We start from the raw sequence: 22,797 nt of genomic DNA, 5'->3' as shown, positions 1-22,797 counted from the left end.
ATGTCATGTGGCCAGAATGAATAACGTAACGGAGTTACAGCACATTACATGAATGTGACAGAAACTATTCATATAATGAGTAGTAGGCATGGTCCATGATCCAGATAACCACGACCCATTAAGCAGGAGGTAGAGAGGAGGGGCATCAGCAGGGCCATGGCAGCAGGCAGGACCGGTTCCAGGCAGCCATGAATCCATGGGAAAAGAAAGTAGAGTTAGTAATATATATATAAAAAATATAGAGGGAAGTAGTGGGCGATAGAGGGAAGTAGAGGGGCGATAGAGGGAAGTAGAGGGGCGATAGAGGGAAGTAGAGGGGCGATAGAGGGACACCAGCTGGATGATGATATTTAGCTGGTCAGAAGAAGATGAAGTAATATATGAGGACGAGTTGGCAGGAGAGGTGGAGCTCTCAGTATGAAGAGAGGCTTAACCTCAGGACTCCTGCTGGGCCGTTCATGTTCCCCAGATGATGAACGACAGTACTTGTGACCCTGAGCTTTCATGCAGGACCAACACTAGCATGTGTTAATGTATTCATTCATCCATTCATGTGTCCAGCAGGCTCCGCTGTACTTTATATTATTTATAATTAGTACCATTGAGCAAATGTTAGCATACCGCCATGCTAACCTGAGCTGGTGAACAGGAAAAATATTAATCTTGGAGCCTCCAGCAGGGCCAGACTCTGGGATCTTGTTGAGATCTTGTTGGGATCATGTTGGTGACATTCAGTGTTCTTCTCAACAGACAGCGCCTAGACCCCTTGTGGACGACGGCGGGAGGAGAGGCTCACGAGGAGCAGGACCGGTTTCAGGCGAGTTCACAGCTTCAGGACGGTTCGTCACAACCTAAGATAACTTCCTCTGCTCTGGAGTCGTGAGGCGACAGGGCAGAGCGACCGACGGACCAGCGGCTGAGGCGGCATGCTGCTCTCCAACATGTGGACTTTCTTAGCCGGAGCAGAGCCTCGTTACAGAGGGGAGAACGTCATAAACTGATGCTGCGTGTGCGTGTGTGTGTGTGTGTGTGTGTGTGTGTGGACTGCGACAGCGTCTTGCTCTCCAACATGTGGACTTTCTTGTCCACAGCAGATCCTCGTCCAGTGAGAAAGTCATAAACTGATAACTGATGTGTTCAAGGAGCATTGTAGTGATTTGGTTTGCCGTCTTAATAAAATGAGCTCAGTTCTCTAATATATATATACATATATATATATATACACATATAATACACTTGTCATGGTGGTTCAGTGTCCTGATGATGCATGATGTTAACCACAGGGTCTCTGGGGATTCATTCACTGCATATTCATGTGTCAGGATGAAACACTGCAATGGAAAATACATGCTAGTTACATTTTGAAAAATGTTTATTACCTATAGAAAAAAACTATCAAATGAAGAAGAGCGGACACAGGGACAGAAGAGACTTTGTAGAAAAAACAAGCAAAATGGTCAAAGCGTTATCACAGCATTTGTTTTAGTACAATCTATTCTCAAACCGACACCTGCAGCAGAAACACTCCACCTGGACACACCTGTTCCTCCAGGCCACGCCCACACGCGTAAAAGAAGCTCAGACCTGGCGCCTCAGCAGGTGGAGCCAGAAGGACAAGAAGGGATCCAGGTATGAAACATGGGGATCTTTTCCATTAGAGTGTATTTAAGTGCTTTCTAAAAGAACACAAAGTTATGCTGAGACTCGTAGCAACACTGGAAACAGCGGAGTACACGTCTGGGTTTCCTGGAACATGGTGTGGTTTCTGACCGTGAAATGGAAGCGCTGTAGTCGTGTACTTCTGCCTGGATACAAATGTACGAAGCTCTGCAGGATAACTGAACAGGCTCAGACTCATCAGCGCCGTTAGCATCTCTCTTACTATTGAGCACTTTGCACATTTATGAAAGCTGGCACGGCTTGATTTGGCTTATTGATACCGGCGATTATTTCTGATGGCAATCCTAAAGTTTCTGTTTCTGCATTTGTAGACAAGTGCAACCTCCTTTTAAAGCTGAGCATCAGTCATGATCTACAGCTAAAACACAGAATAATGTGCTGCAGAGAACGAGCTGGAGTCAATACGTCCTGCACAGAGAGACAGGGAAAGAGCCATAAATACAAGCGTTCATCCATCAGTGGTCCAGACCGGACTCAGCAGTCTGTACTGTATTCATGAAGTGTGACGCGATGCCGCCACAGCGCCCTGCAGACATCGCACGTTGCTTTATTATGTTTTCAAGTCCAGATCTTCAGCCCCCGCGGCCTCTAGGAGCTGAGCCAGGCGTGGGTCAGGCACTGCGCCGCGCTGGCCCGGCGCTCCGGCACCAGGTCCAGCATGGGCAGCAGGAAGGTGCTGAAGGTGTGCGCCTCGTCTTTGGACCACTCGTACTTCTCCACCAACACGTCCACCAACCCCCACGGCTTCAGCTTGGTGATGTGCCGCAGATCGCCTGAGAGGAAACAGACCGCGTGACCGTTAGCTTGCGTACGTAAAGTCCTGGCCTCAGACCGAGCAGACGGCTGCTCCCCTGAGACATGAACAAGTGACTTCTGCACCAAACGGCTGAAGGGTGGAACAGTGAGGATGAACTGGTGGAGCAGTGAGGATGAACTGGTGGAGCAGTGAGGATGAACTGGTGGAGCAGTGAGGATGAACTGGTGGAGCAGTGAGGATGAACTGGTGGAGCAGTGAGGATGAACTGGTGGAGCAGTGAGGATGAACTGGTGGAGCAGTGAGGATGAACTGGTGGAGCAGTGAGGATGAACTGGTGGAGCAGTGAGGATGAACTGGTGGAGCCGGCGGCTGCGTTTACCTTTCTTGGTGAAAAACTCCTTGGAGTATTTGCCGGCCAGGATCAGCTTCCGGGGAACTTTACCCAGCAGCTCGATGATCAGCGCTATGTGATCTGCCGGGAGGAGAGAGACATGATGAAGATGATGAACCACGGGCTGCATGAAGGGCTGAGAACCTTTCACACTGACCTTCATCTCGGGAGTAGTCTTCTCCAGAGTGGGGCTCGAACAGATAATCTCCGGTGGCGAGCTCGAAGGCCTGAGGATTTAAAAACAAGACACATGAACTCACTAACCAGCAGACGCATGTTTAATGTTAGTTAGTGTTAATGTGGTCACAGCCCTCCACTCTGAGGGTGCATGAGGCATGAACCCTCCACTCTGAGGGTGCATGAGGCATGAACCCTCCACTCTGAGGGTGCATGAGGCATGAACCCTCCACAGGTCCAGAACAGGCTCCAGTTACCATGCAGGCCGTGCTCCAGATGTCTGCAGGCGTGCTGTAGCCGGTCCCCGTCAGAACCTCCAGGGAGCGGTACTGCCGGGTCTGGATGTCATCTGTGAAGTGTTTGTTCTGCAGGAAGAAGAGGAACAAAGTCATGATGGAGGAGTTTAAACAAAGACTTAAAGGCCAGACTGAAAGCTCCGGTACATTTTCTTTACAGTGAAGCCACGTCGATGAATCTGTCAAGAGGCGTCATTGTGAAACGTAAAGTGATGATGTGATTTGCACTCACCACCCAGCAGGCGTTGCCGAGGTCAGCAATCTTCACCTGCAGCTTGTCAGCGTTCAGAGGCTCCAGAGGGTTGACCAACATGTTGCCGGATGTTCCTGTAAGAGCAGCGAGAGAGAGGTTGACCAACATGTTGCCAGATGTTCCTGTAAGAGCAGAGAGAGAGAGGTTGACCAACATGTTGCCAGATGTTCCTGTTAGAGAGAGATTGACCAACATGTTGCCGGATGTTCCTGTTAGAGAGAGGTTGACCAACATGTTGCTGGATGTTCCTGTTAGAGAGAGGTTGACCAACATGTTGCTGGATGTTCCTGTTAGAGAGAGATTGACCAACATGTTGCCGGATGTTCCTGTTAGAGAGAGGTTGACCAACATGTTGCTGGATGTTCCTGTTAGAGAGAGGTTGACCAACATGTTGCTGGATGTTCCTGTTAGAGAGAGGTTGACCAACATGTTGCTGGATGTTCCTGCTAGAGAGATTGACCAACATGTTGCCGGATGTTCCTGTTAGAGAGAGATTGACCAACATGTTGCCAGATGTTCCTGTTAGAGAGAGGTTGACCAACATGTTGCCGGATGTTCCTGTTAGAGAGAGGTTGACCAACATGTTGCTGGATGTTCCTGCTAGAGAGGTTGACCAACATGTTGCTGGATGTTCCTGCTAGAGAGGTTGACCAACATGTTGCTGGATGTTCCTGCTAGAGAGGTTGACCAACATGTTGCTGGATGTTCCTGCTAGAGAGGTTGACCAACATGTTGCTGGATGTTCCTGCTAGAGAGGTTGACCAACATGTTGCTGGATGTTCCTGCTAGAGAGGTGAGGGAGGAGCAGATACAGAAACATGGAGACGACCAGGAAACAGAGTCATTCCAACAGTTGGGAACAATTCTGCGATATATTGAGTATTGCGATTTTATTCCCTTTTTTCACCACAAATTGTTCCCAAAGGAAAACTTTGTATCTAAGAAGACAACGTTTCAGTCTGTTCATCTCCCTTCAATCATTTTTATTGCAGCAAAATGTGATTGTCAAGCAGACAAACTGACCAACGCTGTCATAAATGTTGCGCCTGACAAACTGAACTTGTGTTACAGTCTGCATAGTCGCGCCAGAGAGGGGGCGGGGCTTATCTCTGGTTTATCTCCCTGCAAAGAGTTTCCATTTCTGCCTCCACCATGAAAATAACTACTACTTCTGCGTCATACTTGTTGTGGAACCCAAAGAGGTCGGGGCATCAAACGCGTGTCTGGGTTCATGATATTGAACGTGTCTGGGTTCAGAATATTGAACGTGTCTGGGTTCAGAATATTGAACGTGTCTGGGTTCATGATATTGAACGTGTCTGGGTTCAGAATATTGAACGTGTCTGGGTTCAGAATATTGAACGTGTCTGGGTTCAGAATATTGAACGTGTCTGGGTTCATGATATTGAACGTGTCTGGGTTCAGAATATTGAACGTGTCTGGGTTCAGAATATTGAACGTGTCTGGGTTCAGAATATTACTTCTCCAGGAACTGCGTCGGGATGACGGCGTTACGGATGAACAGATATCGCCACGCAAACTGTCTTGATACTGCGCTGGATCGATCCCCCACCCCTACCTCCTCCTGGCTTCACTCACCGTCTGGGCCGTCTTCCTCCTCCCCTCCTCTCTTGGCCTGCGTGTCCATCTCCTCCTCCTTCTTGTCCTCCTGCACGGCGTCCGGGTCGGTGGAGGCGGGCGGCTGCAGGGCGGCGGCGCCGTTACAGAGCGTCTGCTCCGAGGCGCTGGACGGGTTCTGGGTCTCTGGGGTTCTGTCTGGCGGGTTTGCGTTCTGCCGGTCCTGCTCCTCTGTGGACGGCTCGGCCCCTCGGAGCTCTGGACCGGCCTCGGCCTCCTCGGCCTCCTCGGCCTCCGGCGTGGAGGCGTGGCCGTTGCATTCCACCTCCACGCCGTTCACGGCCGCGCTCTCTCTCCGCTCCTCGGCCGTCTGCTGGGGCGGCTCGTCAGGAGCCGGGTCTGAGGAGAGACGCTTTTAGCACGAAGAGCAACAACTACAACAACTACATTTCAACTTCATAACTGCAGCATCAGGGTTCAGCCTCATCTGACCAGTGATCCAGGACTTTAACCCAAATGTCCACTACAAGCATTTAGTGAAGTCTGGGTGTAAACAGTAAAAAGTGAGTAAATGTAGTATTTAAATAACAATGAGAACACAAAGCATACAGTAAACCTTAATGACTCAAATGAATGAGACAATAGTTTGATTAAAAGAATAAACATGTATATAGATGCCTGTATGTATGCCTGAAGTCTTTCTTATAAAAGCATATTCATTATTCAAACTCAGCGTAAATGAACACATGAACACAACACATTCACACGACTCTTCACCTGTGAGCGTGTGGATGTCCTGCAGCGTGGCAGACGTGCAGAGGCCGGCTGACGAAGCCGTCTCCTCGGTGGTCTCTGTTGTTGTTGTCGTCTCCTCCTCCTCCTCTTCTTCCTCCTCCTCCTCTTCCCCTCCTTCATTAGCTCCTCCCTCCATCTCCTGGATCCTCTTCTCCAGCATCTCCGCCTGCTTCTTCTGCTTCTTCTTCATCTTCTTCTTTTTGTTCTTTGACATTTTGGCCATCTTGGGAAAGAGAATGAAGGTGAGCGGAAACCAACAGCGCTTGTATTCCAGTGACTCATCCGGTAAGAAACAGACTTACTGGTTTGGGTGCTGGCGCTGTGCTCACTGCAGACAGAAGAAGAAGAAGAAGAAGAAGTGAGCACCATGTCCATCTCTAGCACTAGTATTCTGTTCAGGGCTGCAGTAACAGAGCGACTCTCAGGAGTCACTGAGCTGGACACTCATTTCTATAACAATCCAGTGGTGACTCATATTGACACACACACACACACACACACACACACACACACACACACACACACACACACACACACACACACACACACACACACACACACACACACACACACACACACACACTTTTGGGGAAAGTCGTGACAGATAACATTTCTACTCAGAAAACACTAATAATACGTTTGGTTTTAGACATTTATTTACATGCATCTACCATTTTATTCATATATTTCACTGCTGTTGTGAACTTGAGCTCTTTGGTAAAACAATTTCCATCTCAAACAATTCATCCTCCCGAGTGAAGCTATGTTTTCACAAGAGATATGAAGAATTTCAAAAATCGAGATTACATTTTTCAGCTTTAGTCATTATCTCTTTACACTCGTGCCTTATGACAATGGTGCCTCATTATACAGAGAGCTGAGATTGTCCTGCAATTGATGTAACACATGGGTATGCATCTCATATGCAAGTGCCTTTAAAAGGTGAATTTAAGAAATTATGTAAAATGGAGAAAATTACCCGATTCCAGAGGGTTGAGTGGAATCAGTTCGTTGCATTCATGCCAATACTTGAGGACATTATTGGATTGCATCGGACCTCTGATGTCAGAACTGAGGTCTACCTGCAGAGCCTGAGGGAGGTAAAGAGGTCTACCTGCAGAGCCTGAGGGAGGTAAAGAGGTCTACCTGCAGAGCCTGAGGGAGGTAAAGAGCTGAGGAACTGAGGTCTACCTGCAGAGCCTGAGGGAGGTAAAGAGAACTACCTGCAGAGCCTGAGGGAGGTAAAGAGGTCTACCTGCAGAGCCTGAGGGAGGCGCAGCGCCGGTCTTCTGCCACTGAGTGGCTTCAGCAGCCATCTTCTTGATGTAGGACTCGTTCACGGTCAGCAGGATGTTCTCCGGCTTGATGTCCGTGTGGATGATCTTACACTTGGTGTGGAGGTAGTCTAGACCCTGAAGAACCTGCAGGGCAGAACCAGGACCCATCAGCATGTCTGACCTTACACCCACATGAACCAAATACCTCCGATGTGTGAACACGTTATTAATAAGAACAATGCAATGCAGAGTCTAATTGCCTCTGCACTCAACCCAATAAAGGAAGGGACTGAGTGACATGTGATAGCTAAGGTCCCGTGTGGCTGTGCAGTACCTGTTGTATGATGCTCTTAACGCAGGGCAGAGGCAGGCCCTGGTAGTTTGACTTGATGATCCACTTCAGGAGGTGGTAACCCAGCACCTCAAATACCATGCACACGTCTGAAGAGGTGCAGTCAAGGTCCAACACAATGAGACTTCTTCTTAATCAAACATAATTACACATTTCTCAATCAAAAAATGGCATGTCTTTCTGCACACGTCACTGACCATACCTTCAGACTCCAATAACCTTCAAGGGTTTCCATTAACTCTCCGTGAACACCACTGAAGTTAACTGGAGACGCGTAAAGACAAGGCTCACAGCTAGCCGAGCGCCAGATGAACATCTGCGAGCCTCTACTAGCAGAGCAGAGCGGGACCCGTCACGTAATGGCAGGAGACTGCAGACTGCCAAATGACTCTCACATTGTAATTCTGAGCTAAGTGAAGGCCCGGCCCCAGGTGATGCCGTCTCACCCTCGATGTTCAACCCTAAACTAGCCCTTTGTCCTGGATCAGTGTAAGCAGTGTGTCCACACGTCACACTGACGGCCTCACACGAGAACACGAGGCACGCCGAGCATTCACTTCCTGTTGCTGCAGCGGCCCCTTCCTCCTGAACTGCAGCTCCAGACCTCACAGGGTTCACCAGTGGATGATGCCATTTCAAAAAGGACAGTTCAGCTATTCAACTTCATCAAGACGGGACATCAAAGGTGGATTTCTGTCTTGTACCTCCTCAACAACAAAAGGATACGAGTGCCGTTCATCCCAGAGATCTTGAAGTCGTCTAGCAGCTGCACCACTTTCTCTCTGCTGGGGTCGCTGGGGTCGGTGTTCCTCACCTGGAAGCACAGCGGGGTGAGAGGTGGTCACGTGGTCACGGGACAACATGCGTGTTGGGCGGCGTGTGCTTACAGATTTGAGCAGCTTGATCTCATCCAGCGCGGTCTCTGTGTAATGTTCAGCGCTCTTCACCACCTTCATGGCCACGAAGCGCTTCTCCCTGAAACGCAAAGATTTAACTCAACCGGCGCTCATCCATAAAGCTTTGAATAAAGAACATGACCAGGCTGGGCTCTACGGCAGAACGTCTCTCACGATAGAGCTCTTCCCTGTATAACCCATGAATATCTCATTTATATATTATACGTATAGATTATTCAGGCTTCATACTCATCCTGACCAATGATCCATGACTTTAAACCAAATGTCCGTTACAAGCATTTAGTGAAGTCTGGGTGTAAACAGTAAAAAGTGAGTAAATGTAGTATTTAAACTAACAATGAGAACACAAAGCATACAGTAAACCTTAAATGACTCAAATGAATGAGACAATAGTTTGATTAAAAGAATAAACATTTATATAGATGCCTGTATGTATGCCTGCTTATGTTTTGAGTCTTGAAGACGCTTGAAAGAACGAGGGTTCTTTTCTAATTTGTATGAACTGTTTTGATAAAAGGCTGATATTTATACTAAAATAACATTACATGTTCTTCATGATAAACCAGTTTGACACTATTTTGGGGTGAAATTCCTTTGCAGACGCGTCATCGCGGTCTAAGATGTGAGCGAGGTGAGCAGACGTACTGGATGTCCCAGGCCAGCCACACCGTGGAGAAGTGCCCCCAGCCCAGCTTCCGGATCACATGGTATCTCCCGTGGAACAGATCTCCAATCTTCACATGGTGATATCCACCTGACCCAAGAAAGATGCATTCAAACAACGGTGTAGTCACATTTTATCCAAAATAATGTGGAAAATTGCTCAAATATATGACAACACTACACAAAAGTAGCCATGTGTCATTGTGCGCACGCACACACACACACACACACACACACACACACACACACACCCCTGCAGTAGTCGTTGGGGTCCTCCTGCTCGTCGTCGTCAGAGCCCAGGATCTCCTCGTCCTGCTCCGGCAGCGGAGAGTCCGCCTGACCCGGCTGAGAGCCGCCTCTCCTCCCGTGAGGCTCTGGTCTGATGAGAGAGGAGAGGTGATGAGAAGAAACCACAGAGCAACAGGAGGAGGAGCAACAGGAGGAGGAGCAACAGGAGGAGGAGCAACAGGAGGAGGAGCAACAGGAGGAGCAGCAACAGGAGGAGCAGCAACAGGAGGAGGAGCAGGGAGGAAGAGCAACAGGAGGAGGAGCAACAGGAGGAGGAGCAACAGGAGGAGGAGCAACAGGAGGAGCAGCAACAGGAGGAGGAGCAACAGGAGGAGCAGCAACAGGAGGAGCAGCAACAGGAGGAGGAGCAACAGGAGGAGGAGCAACAGGAGGAGGAGCAACAGGAGGAAGAGCAACGGGAGGAGGAGCAACGGGAGGAAGAGCAACGGGAGGAAGAGCAACAGGAGGAAGAGCAACGGGAGGAAGAGCAACGGGAGGAAGAGCAACAGGAGGAAGAGCAACGGGAGGAAGAGCAACAGGAGGAAGAGCAACAGGAGGAGGAGCAACAGGAGGAGGAGCAACAGGAGGAAGAGCAACAGGAGGAGCAGCAACGGGAGGAGGAGCAACAGGAGGAAGAGCAACAGGAGGAAGAGCAACAGGAGGAGCAGCAACGGGAGGAGGAGCAACAGGAGGAAGAGCAACAGGAGGAAGAGCAACAGGAGGAAGAGCAACAGGAGGAGCAGCAACGGGAGGAAGAGCAACAGGAGGAAGAGCAACAGGAGGAGGAGCAACAGAAGGAGGAGCAACAGGAGGAAGAGCAACGGGAGGAGGAGCAACGGGAGGAAGAGCAATGGGAGGAGGAAGAGCAACGGGAGGAGGAAGAGCAACAGGAGAAAGCGTAACAGGAGGAGCAACAGGAGGAAGAGCAACAGGAGGAAGAGCAACAGGAGGAAACGCAACAAGAGGAGGAGCAACGGGAGGAAGAGCAACGGGAGGAAGAGCAACGGGAGGAAACGCAACAAGAGGAGGAGCAACGGGAGGAAGAGCAACGGGAGGAAGAGCAACGGGAGGAGGAAGAGCAACGGGAGGAGGAAGAGCAACGGGAGGAGGAAGAGCAACGGGAGGAGGAAGAGCAATGGGAGGAAGAGCAACGGGAGGAGGAAGAGCAACGGGAGGAGGAAGAGCAACGGGAGGAGGAAGAGCAACGGGAGGAGGAAGAGCAACGGGAGGAGGAGCAACGGGAGGAGGAGCAACGGGAGGAGGAGCAACGGGAGGAGGAGCAACGGGAGGAAGAGCAATGGGAGGAGGAAGAGCAACGGGAGGAGGAGCAACGGGAGGAGGAGCAACGGGAGGAGGAAGAGCAACGGGAGGAGGAGCAACAGGAGGAGGAAGACGACCTATTGCCTATTGCTTCAGAACAGAAATCATAAGACACCCAAGAGAGGAAAGGGAAGATGTCGTTTCCATAATCACTTTGAGGCGTTTGATGGAAGAAGAAATACTCTGCCACTGATAGAGATCAACTGAAGATCAGTACGTGTTATTCACTGATATATAAATATATAAGCATGCACCTAATAACACTTAATTATGAACTTCAAGAACATAACTGCAGAAAACCTTGACTGTAGAACACCAGGTCATGTCCATCCTGATACTGACCAGTCAAGGCCTTTGTGAAGTCTGCTAGAAAGACTGGAGCTCACTGAAAGACGCCATTTTAATTCACTTAAAAAGCAGAATGATGAGGAAGATGAAGCGAAACCCAAACAGTTGAAAGCTCATGAATCAGTGTCCGCTGGGTAGAACGTACAGGAAAACCCAACTAGGAAAGCAGCAGCATCCGTCAACTGAAACAGAGACGCCTCATGTCGCTAACATGGCGGTGGATAACTGCCGTGATCACGCCGCCCAAACGAGAGCGCTGTGTGAGCCTGAACGAAGAGGAAGGCATGGTTTCGTTAGACAGGACGGCACATCGGAGAGCAACAGAGACCTTGTGGTTGAAGGAGTGCGTGACTTTAACTCCATAGCTTTTGGTTTGTTCCAGCAACCACCTTCTTGGTGCTGAAACAAGCAAACCACAGTAACGTCACACCACCAATTACTGGCATCAATGACACCTTCAACCAATCAGTGACCGCCAAAGAAACCCGTCAGCCAATCTAAAGACAGCTTACAAATAGAAAGTCTGGAAAGATCAAAGAATAAGGAAACACTTTGATCCTGAGCCAACACAGGTGTATCATCCCAATACCTCTTATATATTATATATTATAGTACTCTAATATCGAGTATATAAAGAACCAAAGATCACTAGTCCTCATGCAGGGTTCAAACACATCTCGAGTCAGTGGAGTTCATGACTTTTCCATGACTTTAAACTAAATGTTCACTACAAGCATTTAGTGAAGTCTGAGTGTAAACAGTAAAAAGTGAGTAAATGTAGTATTTAAACTAACAATGAGAACACAAAGCATACAGTAAACCTTAAATGACTCAAATGAATGAGACAATAGTTTGATTAAAAGAATAAACATCTATATAGATGCCTGTATGTATGCCTGCTTATGTTTTGAGTCTTTCTTTTAAAGCATATTTATTATTTCAAACTCAGCGTAAATGAACGTCATGAACACATGAATAGAACACATTTACATGAACACATGAATATAACACGTTTACATGACTTCTCCAGGTTCTCCATGACGTAAGAACCCTGTTCATTGTTGTTCTTCAGTAAACCGAGTCAGTCAACACTAAGTGGTGCTGGGAGGATGTGGAGCCAATTAAAGCCACATGATCTCTTCAGCTCAAGGTCTAACCAGATGGCTTTGCCACGTATCCCTGAAGGAAGTCGCTGGTTTACTGGCCTCTAAACCGTGACCCTGGAAAGTCCCAAGCAGGATCAGTTTGAGTGCTTGTCATTAGCATTAGCATGCCGAGCTAATCAGCTCATCGCTCGCGTCTCAGCAACACTTTGGAAGCATCTCTTCCGGACTCGGCGTCGTTTCCGTTCTTGGAGAACAGGTCTAGTCTTTTACTCGTTTGACTCAGAGTTCACGTCAAATTGAAATAAATAATTCAGGGGTTTTAATGCACACACCAATACCAACATTACAGAGTAAAAATGCAGCAAACTAAACGTGAGCTGCATCAGATATGTTGCATTAATCCAGATCACATCCGACTGCCTCGTGTGTGTAGGAGGAAGCTGAGACCAGAAAGATGATTATCATCATGTCCACCCATCAGCTGTCTCTCAAGAGAAAGGTGTGAGTGGAGACGACACATGTCCCATGAGACAAGCGGCTCCAGCAGGTTGTGTGTTCTCATGAACCAACACCTAAAGACACCGCGTGGCCTCCGTCTCTCTGGCCTTGTTGTGAATGTGAAGCTATTTCTGCACTCGCTTGCAAGAGCTTTGTCAGCCCACACAGTGGGGAAAGTGAGAAGTGAAAACCCACAACACGTCTTCCTCTACTCGGCAGTGTGCAAACATGTCAGCGCTGCAGAGGTCCGTCTCCTCTTCTTGCTTTCTGCGTCTAAACTACTCAGACGAGCTGGAGAAACGGTTGCTGTAATGCAATAACACAAAATGGTCTTAAACTGGGCAAAAGAGTCCGGTTGATCCAGGTCAGTGAACTCCTCTCTGCTGCATTCAGAGAACAGACTAGATGCTGAATGCTGTACTTTTCTTCTGGCTAATCATCATCATCCTCTTGATTAAAATAAGACCAACATGTTCACATTTGACTAATATATTGAGGAACAAAAGACTCAAATCTGAAGTGTTTTACTAAACTTTTACAAAGGTTGATGTTCTTGATAACTACGATCAGAGCGTTACATTCATGTTGGCTAAAATCTCTAAAAATATGAAAGATGAAGCTTAAAACCCGACACATGGCCCTTTGATCCCAGACTATGAGTACAACTAACCAACGCTGCTGCCAGAGTGAATGCTGTCAGTCAGTAGAGATGAGGGCAGAGTGGTGCAGGTTAGGGAGTCTACAAGAAATATTTAGCAAATATGCATGGCATAAAGAACTAAAATAACTTGAAAGAAGCATGAGCGTTGTCTCATGTGGTGCCAAAAGACAGCAGGGCCCTTCAAGAGAGAGCAGTCAAGTGTTTTCCTCACTGTGGAACATGAGACGGACACACGTGAACATGAACCAACTCCTGAACACTCTGAACACCTGCAGACACCTGAACACTCTGAACACCTGCATCACTCTGAACACTCTGAACACCTGCAGACTCCTGCAACACTCTGAACACCTGCATCACTCTGAACACCTGCAGACACCTGAACACTCTGAACACCTGCAGACACCTGAACACTCTGAACACCTGCAGACACCTGAACACTCTGAACACCTGCAACACTCTGAACACCTGCAGACACCTGCAACACTCTGAACACCTGCAGACACCTGCAACACTCTGAACACCTGCAACACTCTGAACACCTGCAACACTCTGAACACCTGCAGACACCTGCAACACTCTGAACACCTGCAACACTCTGAACACCTGCAACACTCTGCAACACCTGCAACACTCTGCAACACTCTGCAACACCTGCAGACACCTGCAACACTCTGAACACCTGCAGAGACCTGCATCACTCTGAACACCTGCAACACTCTGAACACCTGCAACACTCTGAACACCTGCAACACTCTGAACACCTGCAACACTCTGAACACCTGTAGAATCCTGCAACACTGAACACCTGGAGACAAGACTCCTGCAACACTCTGAATACCTGGAGCTCTCAAGACTTCTGCCACACACACACACACACACACACACACACACACACACACACACACACACACACACACACACACACACACACACACACACACCTCTTACCTGGCAGATGCACGGATGCCCATGGGACGTGATAAAGGGAGCAGGACAAGAGAGTGGAGATGTAAAAGAAAACTCTCACTCCATCCGCCGGGAGACAAAAAAAGGACCAAAAGAAGGTGAAGAGAGGGTGGGAGGTAAAGAGAGGATGGGAGGTAAAGAGAGGATGGGGTGACTAGTAGAGTGGAGGAGGAAGAGAGCATTCAGCACTGACAGCTGAAGAGCAGAGATTATAGAGGGGGAGGCAAACAGAAAGAGAGAAAGACTGGTGCAGAGATGAGAGGAAGAGGAGGAGGAGGAGTGTGGGGCTCTGCTGCAGGCTGAACACAGACTGAGTCCTGGAGCTCTCTCACTTTTCCTCCAACACTCCCCCTCCCTCTCTACGTCTGACCGAGACCTCTCCTTGGCCGTCGTCAGCCGTTGGCCCCGCCCCCTTCCCTGACAGTTGGCTCGTGATTGGGCGATGCAGCCCAGCACTGCATTGCAGGTGAGGGGACGACAGCAGCCCGCCCCCCTCCCCCTCCTCCCTCTCCCCCTCCTCCCCCTCCTCCTCTTCCTACCAAAACAACACCGCTCCACGCGCTCTGCCTCCTGCAGCAGCTGCTGCTCACGTTCTGGTTCCTCTCCTCCGTCTCTGGTTCAGCTCGTCTTGCACCGTAATGCTATGACTCATGGAGCCAACATGGATTTGATCTGAACAGAGGACATCAGACCAGAGGCCGGTCCACACATGTGATCACCCACGCAAAAGGAATTGTTGTCATGGCTCCATTTAAAGAAAGGGATCGATTTTTTTTTCTACATTAAATTCATATTATCTTTGGGCTTGCCATTATTTTAAAATGCATTGATTTTGTGAACAAAGTGTGTTTTAAGATAACTTAAGATATGTTGGCTTTAATGTTTATGCATGGTGTTTTTTCAGACTGTATGCTTCAGGGCTTAAAACAGCCTAAATACTAATAAGACACCTTTATGGAACGATTAGGACCTAAAGAATCTGCAACAAAAATCACAATAAAACAAAGCATTGGCCTGCTAGGAGTTTCAGTCAAAGAACTGTCGTTCGGTTCAAAAATTGAAAGAATACATATTTTATGGCAAAACATTGGCTGATTCAGGCATGCTGGGAACTGACATGTTCATCAGCTTCTGCATGTGCTGTAGGACGCGGTTCTAGAAATGTGGGCCGACCAGGAAGGAGTCAAATGTCCGCCGGCAAAAGGAAAAGCCTGCGGCCATTTTGTGACTTTACAGGTAGAATAGTTTATACGGATTTTTCTTTGTTAGAGCCCACAAGCCCGTAGGGTTAAGGAGATGTGTCTTCTATTGAAATACAGAGTTGTAAGGGGTGCTTACACCTTCATGTTAAAGGGTTTATGCTTAACGGTAAATATAATACAAGTAGAAGTATAGGTGATGTTTACACTGACTTCGGAGCGGTTGCATTCATTTTGGGGCGGTGGAACAAAAGGCAGTAGTCCGGCGCCTCGTAGACCAGCTGCTATAATAAACAGTATGGATCCACGATGATCCGCATTACTGAACGTGATCTTTGAAAGTTAAACCCTCTTTTTATTTCATGCCGATGACGCTGACCGCGATGCGACCCGAGAGTTGTGATCCTATCATGTATTAGTGATATTAGCTCAGTAATATGTCACTGAGTTAATATCACTAGCACATGATAGTGGAGCCAATATCATGCAGTCTTTCTTCCTCAGATTCAATCTTTGTAATGTAATTTGTGTGTGAAAAAAAAAAGTGATGATTTGAGTTTATCCTCTAAGATGGAGGGACATCCTTGGATCTCAGCTTCTGCAGATAAGATTTCATCATATGTGCATTTAAGTGACAAGCACACTTTTCTCTGAACAATTACCAAATAACAAACAGCAATAAGGTCTAATTTTGTAATCCTAGTGCATAGATTTCTACCATCTTAATTCGTTGAAAATATACAAACTATACCCAATAATATGTCTTTTAAACTTTATTAAGAAAGTGCATAGTAAGAGACGCAGGCGTAATGAATAACATCAATATTGACTGTATTCAAGTTGTCTCAGTGGAATGACTTCCTCACTTTGCTTTATGGGCCATTCATCAAATATATTTAAAAAGGCCCATAATTCATCTTTGTAATTCTTTCATTTTAAATTAATTGACTTAACACAAAGACCTATACGACAGGTATATCAGATATTCTACTGTGTTTAATACCATCTTATTTGCATTAAATACCCAAATAAATTGCCAGTGGGTCTATTTTCCTTGTGACTTAGAAAAGGTTGGCAGGCCATCGGTCTCTTCATCACATCTGAAAAGTCAAAAGTTAAATTATGGCGGCTTCCGGCTGACGAAACCGACCGTTTCCCTAAATTAAAATCACAGATTTTCCACGTTTGAAGTTGGTTGGAAACGTATAGGATATTAAGCACCTCGACTAAAAGGTACGTCAAGTCATTTTGATCCAATACATGTTATACCTAAAACAGAATTTAGATTAGGGCTGCAACTAACCATTATTTTAATAATCGATTGATTATTTTTTTGATGAATCGGATAAAAACTAATAATCAAAAAAGCATTAACTTCCAACTCTTTATTCAAAAACAGAAGAGACAGTGCAAAACATCTTCAGAAAGCACTAACAGGTTGCTCCTTCAACATCCCTGAGCTGTTAATTAAAAAAATTAAATACAAATGGACTCACACTAAAAACATACACATGCATGCTTTACATCTGCCAAATGTGAGCCCTTTTTACTGTAATGATCTCCTTGGAGCAGAGGCTGCATTTAGCATGCTCTGCTTTATCAATATGTATGAAATACTGCTTTATCAATATGTATGAAATACTGCTTTATCAATATGTATGAAATACTGCTTTATCAATATGTATGAACACTGCTTTATCAATATGTATGAAATACTGCTTTATCAATATGTATGAAACACTGCTTTATCAATATGTATGAAATACTGCTTTATCAATATGTATGAAACACTGCTTTATCAATATGTATGAAACACTGCTTTATCAATATGTATGAACACTGGACAGAGGGAAGCTGTGCTGCTCCTCTCACGTCTGTTTGACCTCCACCTTCAGGTCCAGCTCCACCCCACCTCATTAAGCTGCTCTGCATATAGAGCGTCCTCTTCCTTAAACTCTTTCATTCACATCATCTGATCAATATCTGGGTCTCTTATGACCACGACGTCACGCTGTTGGCTAAGCCCAACGACGTGATTTGCTTCATTCTCCTTTGAGTAAATAAAACCTTTATCAGATCCTCCGGTGAGCCGCTTCAACGTTAAGAGTGACTGGTGAACTGAACCAGACGGGGGTGACGGCATGTTTCATCATATTATGTTTTTTTACAAGCAAGACTGAACTGTAACGGAACATAACGGAACTTTAACGACAATACACAACCAAACACGTTAGCTAGCGTGATAGCAAGCTGACTAGCTTCCATTGAAAACAAGTTAGAGGGACATGAAGCCGCTGTAGACATCTTAACGCTGATTGGCCAAAACTCGACTCGTCACATCCTAGATGTTCTATTGAAGATCAGACCTCAGCTTTTCTCGTGTCTCACTCCCATCTCAGAAACGCTGGCAGGCCAGTTGCTCTGCTCTTCTTTTTTCTTCTCCGCAACTTATTGACCGGCGTAATAATCGCACGACACAGCGACTCGATAATGAAATTCGTTGCCAACTCTTTTGATAATCGATTCGTTGTTGCAGCTCTAGTTTAGATTAGTTACACCTGAGCATTTCTTGATACGACATTGATGTCTGCTGTGGAAAAAGTGTTTTAGTAGCTGGATAGGATTTCCTCAGAACCCTGGATATAGAAACACAATGTACTGACAACATGAAGTGAAGGAGACCTTTTTCAAACAGATTTACAGCCAACAACAATCCTGCTGCTTTAAACCATTTGTCACGAGTGGACGCTGACAGTTGAGTTTCAGTCGTTTAACTGCAGCCGGGCCGAGGACGGCTGGACGTAACACAGACACCTCCATCACTGCCGTGCACACGTCTGACATGACTGTGTCAGCGTCTCCTCTCTGTATGGTTCCACCCATCCAGCCTCGTCAGATCTCTAGAGCAACACAAACGGAGGAGGAAGAGCTCGTGGGGATGGAATGTGGCCAAAAGGTTTATGTCGTCCTCCTCTCCCTCCAGATGAAATCAAGTGGCTGAGCAGCAGAAAGAACCAGCAGCACGAGGCAACTGTACCGAGGGTGCAATGCACACAACGTGTACTAGAGTGTGCTGCAGCGCCTTGCTTTAGCACCTGCATGGTGAGGACGAGGAAGAGAAACACAGCTTCAGAGGGCTGCAGATGATACAAGATGGGATGGTTATGTAATGAACTGCGGCTGTGGAGGGAGGAATAAAAGCATGACACAACTGAGTGCAACTGTTCTGGTGAAGACTCTGCAGCACTGGATATTCCCTTTAGTCTGCCGAGTGCACGTGTGATCCAGACAGAGGGAACACACCGGGTTCATGTCTGCAGCAACGCATGAACGTAGAGATCGTAATGCAGAAATAAAGTGGGGGAAAAGAGTTGGGAGATAAGCTCTTTGAAAGCTGGCAGCACACATCCAGTCCTCTTCTCCCACTCAACAACACAGGAGCAGGTAGACCCGCACCCCAGAGAGCAGGTAGACCCGCACCCCAGAGAGCAGGTAGACCCGCACCCCAGAGAGCAGGTAGACCCTAACCCAGAGAGCAGGTAGACCCGCACCCCAGAGAGCAGGTAGACCCGCACCCCAGAGAGCAGGTAGACCCGCACCCCAGAGAGCAGGTAGACCCGCACCCCAGAGAGCAGGTAGACCCGCACCCCAGAGAGCAGGTAGACCCGCACCCCAGAGAGCAGGTAGACCCGCACCCCAGAGAGCAGGTAGACCCGCACCCCAGAGAGCAGGTAGACCCGCACCCAGAGAGCAGGTAGACCCGCACCCCAGAGAGCAGGTAGACCCGCACCCCAGAGAGCAGGTAGACCCGCACCCCAGAGAGCAGGTAGACCCGTACCCCAGAGAGCAGGTAGACCCGCACCCCAGAGAGCAGGTAGACCCGCACCCCAGAGAGCAGGTAGACCCGCACCCCAGAGAGCAGGTAGACCCGCACCCCAGAGAGCAGGTAGACCCGCACCCCAGAGAGCAGGTAGACCCGCACCCCAGAGAGCAGGTAGACCCTAACCCAGAGAGCAGGTAGACCCGCACCCCAGAGAGCAGGTAGACCCGTACCCCAGAGAGCAGGTAGACCCGCACCCCAGAGAGCAGGTAGACCCGTACCCCAGAGAGCAGGTAGACCCGCACCCCAGAGAGCAGGTAGACCCGTACTCATCTGCTCCTTCATGAAACGTGCATCAGGTAATCAATAAGTCAGCCCAACTGTTTGCACTGACATCTGCGCGGCTCAGTTCTACTTTGCCCTCCTTCAATCTGGCGTCCTCCTCCCTCAGACACTAAAGGCCAACATGACTCATTACTCTACTCACTTGCATGTGAGGCCGCTGGCTAACTTCACCACCGCTGTGTTGATGGAGAAGATCCAGTCCAGGAGCCACATGCCACTTAGCGGAAGAGATTTCACACCGGTCCACACTAAACTCTGCAGCAGCGAGTGGCTTCAGAGATACATCTCCTCTACTGAGCTGAGGCTGCTGCGTCTCCTCTGATAAGCAGCCACAACTAAGCGCCCGACAGGAGCGAGGGAGGAGAGAGAGGGAGGGAGGAGAGAAGGAGCAGGAGAGGAGAGAGGGAGGAGAGGAGAGAGAGGGAGGGAGGGAAGGAGCAGGAGAGAGAGGGAGGGGAGAGAGGGAGGGAAGGAGCGTATTCGGTGGGGGGGGGAGAGAGAGAGAGAGAGAGAGAGAGAGATGCTCGCCACTTGCTTGATGGTTATTGGCCGAAATTATGCATTTCAGCTAGAAACTCTTGCACAGCAGACAAGAGGGGACAGTGACTCAGATACAGGTGTATGCTGCTGTCCTAAAAACACAGATACAGGTGTATGCTGCTGTCCTAAAAACACAGATACAGGTGTATGCTGGCGTCCTAAAAACACAGATACAGGTGTATGCTGGCGTCCTAAAAACACAGATACAGGTGTATGCTGGCGTCCTAAAAACACAGATACAGGTGTATGCTGGCGTCCTAAAAAAACAGATACAGGTGTATGCTGGCGTCCTAAAAACAGATACAGGTGTATGCTGGCGTCCTAGAAGCTACAGGTAGTCATGCATGGTGGTTTGGCCTGATTATAAGTCCCATGTATCAACACAGTCACACATTGTGGAGCAACAGCAGTGACACAGATCTTGGAGGCACGTCAGGCACGTTAAAACCGGGAGATCCTGACTGCCAGTTTGCTTATAAAAGTATCTTCCTGAGTCATAACTCTGAATACAGACACCATTCATTCATTCATACTTCAGTGTATCCTCTCCAATGTCCATCGTGCATACATTTTCATGAATAATAAAAAACAGGCGCTCCTTGAAACTTCTGAACTGTCCTATTAATCACATATTTATGTTTTTTATGTTATTGATTCAGCGATAGTAGTCTGTACGTCTTTAACCAAGTCTCATCCTTTCTCCACCACAACAACCTTCTGGACCCTCACCAGTCTGGATTCAAGGCCTCAGCAGAGACCAGAACAACCTTCTGGACCCTCACCAGTCTGGATTCAAGGCCTCAACAGAGACCAGAACAACCTTCTGGACCCTCACCAGTCTGGATTCAAGGCCTCAACAGAGACTGCCCTCCTTGCTCTCTGAGCAGCTTCACACTGCTAGAGCAGCCTCTCTCTCCTCTGTCCTTATCCTTCTAGACCTTTCTGCTGCCTTTGACACAGTGAACCACCAGATCCTTCTTTCCTCCCTCCAGGACCTTGGTATCACAGGCTCTGCTCTCTCTCTTCTCATCCTACCTCAACGACCACCTACCGGGTAACTTGGAGAGGACCTGTGTCTGAACCTTGTCCTCTCACTACTGAGGTCCCTCAGGGCTCCGTCCTGGGTCCTCTCCTCTTCTCTCTGTACACCAACTCTCTCGGCTTTGTCATCCGCTCACATGGCTTCTCCTACCATAGCTATGCTGATGACACCCAACTGATCCTCTCGTTTCCCCAGTCAGAAACACAGATAGCAGCACGAATCTCTGCCTGACTGACATCTCTCAGTGGATGTCCACACACCACCTGAACATTAACCCTGACAAAACTGAACTGTGAGCTAAACACTCAAAGTCACGACTGTTTGCTGTCCTGGCTCCTCAATGGTGGAATGAGCTCCCCACTGACATCAGGACAGCAGAAAGTCTCTACATTTTCCATTGCAAGCTAAAAACACATCTTTTTCGACTCCACCTTGAATAAGGAAGGTAGCGCCGTAGTAGCACTTTAGTAGCACTTACTGATAGCACTTTGTAGTTTAACTTTATTGAAATTGTACTTCCTTGATTCTTGTTGTTCCGAGTTTGTACTCATGGTGGAATGCACTTATTGTAAGTCGCTTTGGATAAACGCGTCAGCTAAATGTCATGTCATGTACGTCCATTGTTAGGCTTCGATAACCCTGCTGTGACCACTATAATCACTTTATCATACCCAGAAGCAGCAAGTGTAGCCTACGAACAGCTGGAGAGACTAGTCCTCCAGCCATGAGTACTCATTCAGGATGACATGTGAAAACAAAAGAAAAAGTTGACCTCCAATTAAAGAGAGGCTGTCAAGACTGTTGAGAAACGAAGCAGACATGTGAGATTCTAGAAGAAGAGCCATCAGGACTGGCTGAAGGTAATGGGGTGTATACACCCGTGTGCACGCGCATACACCCGTGTGCACGTGGCTCACTCCTGGGGAGCTGAGATCTGACAACAACAAGCTCTGTCAACTTACTTTTTCCCAGGTTTCCTCGGCCTGGTCCTCTTCTTCCTGGCTTGCATTGCGAGTACTGCGAAGTAGAAAGAAACCAGTCAGGTCACGTGAGATAAACAATAAACCCGACCTGAAAGCTATTAGGTGATATATGTACAATAATATACCCGCTTTGCTCTTAGTAGTGTGGGCTACGTTAGCAGCTCACTTAGCCTCCAAAGAGCTAACGTCCACTGGGAGACCAACAGTAACGTGGTGCTGTTCCACGTGTTGCCCACTATCAAGCTGGGTCCTGGCGCACGTGTTAATGTGGCTTATTATTTTTGCTCTAGTTAACCTGAAGTGTTGGCGCACACTCAGATGCTAATGTCGGAGCTAGTCGGTGCTAACGGCAGTCTCCCACTGGAGCTAGCCGCAGCTAACGGCAGTCTCCCACTGGAGCTAGCCGCAGCTAACGGCAGTCACCCACTGGAGCTAGCCGGAGCTAACGGCAGTCACCCACTGGAGCTAGTCGGAGCTAACGGCAGTCACCCACTGGAAGCTAGCCGGAGCTAACGGCAGGTACCCACTGGAGCTAGCCGGAG

At 48.0% G+C, this 22,797-nt stretch overlaps 1 protein-coding gene across 1 annotated transcript; it reads right to left on the bottom strand.

The window, feature by feature from the left end:
- Positions 1-1,360: 1,360 nt before the first annotated feature.
- On the bottom strand, positions 1,361-22,285 carry srpk1b (SRSF protein kinase 1b). Its single transcript, XM_079218913.1, has 15 exons — positions 22,235-22,285; positions 9,388-9,515; positions 9,119-9,227; positions 8,444-8,531; positions 8,283-8,370; positions 7,539-7,645; positions 7,183-7,348; positions 6,230-6,255; positions 5,910-6,150; positions 5,154-5,531; positions 3,534-3,628; positions 3,263-3,370; positions 2,986-3,055; positions 2,817-2,909; positions 1,361-2,453 (listed from the first exon to the last, which is right to left on the bottom strand). Exons 1-15 carry the CDS (start codon positions 22,279-22,281, stop codon positions 2,269-2,271), a joined length of 1,929 nt encoding a protein of 642 aa, XP_079075039.1. The 5' UTR covers positions 22,282-22,285; the 3' UTR covers positions 1,361-2,268.
- Positions 22,286-22,797: the final 512 nt, after the last annotated feature.

Source organism: Taurulus bubalis (genome assembly GCF_910589615.1).
Source record: "Taurulus bubalis genome assembly, chromosome: 5".
Lineage (NCBI taxonomy): Eukaryota > Metazoa > Chordata > Actinopteri > Perciformes > Cottidae > Taurulus > Taurulus bubalis.
This window is presented reverse-complemented; position numbering and strand designations above follow the sequence as displayed.

Excerpts from the sequence above, each read along its gene's own strand:
- srpk1b (XM_079218913.1), bottom strand. The coding sequence starts at position 22,281 with ATGCAAGCCAGGAAGAAGAGGACCAGGCCGAGGAAACCTGGGAAAAA. Across the intron at positions 7,349-7,538 it reads TTAAGAGCATCATACAACAG|GTTCTTCAGGGTCTAGACTA; the intron begins GTACTGCACAGC and ends TCTGCCCTGCAG. Across the intron at positions 6,151-6,229 it reads CAGCGCCAGCACCCAAACCA|ATGGCCAAAATGTCAAAGAA; the intron begins GTAAGTCTGTTT and ends CTCTTTCCCAAG.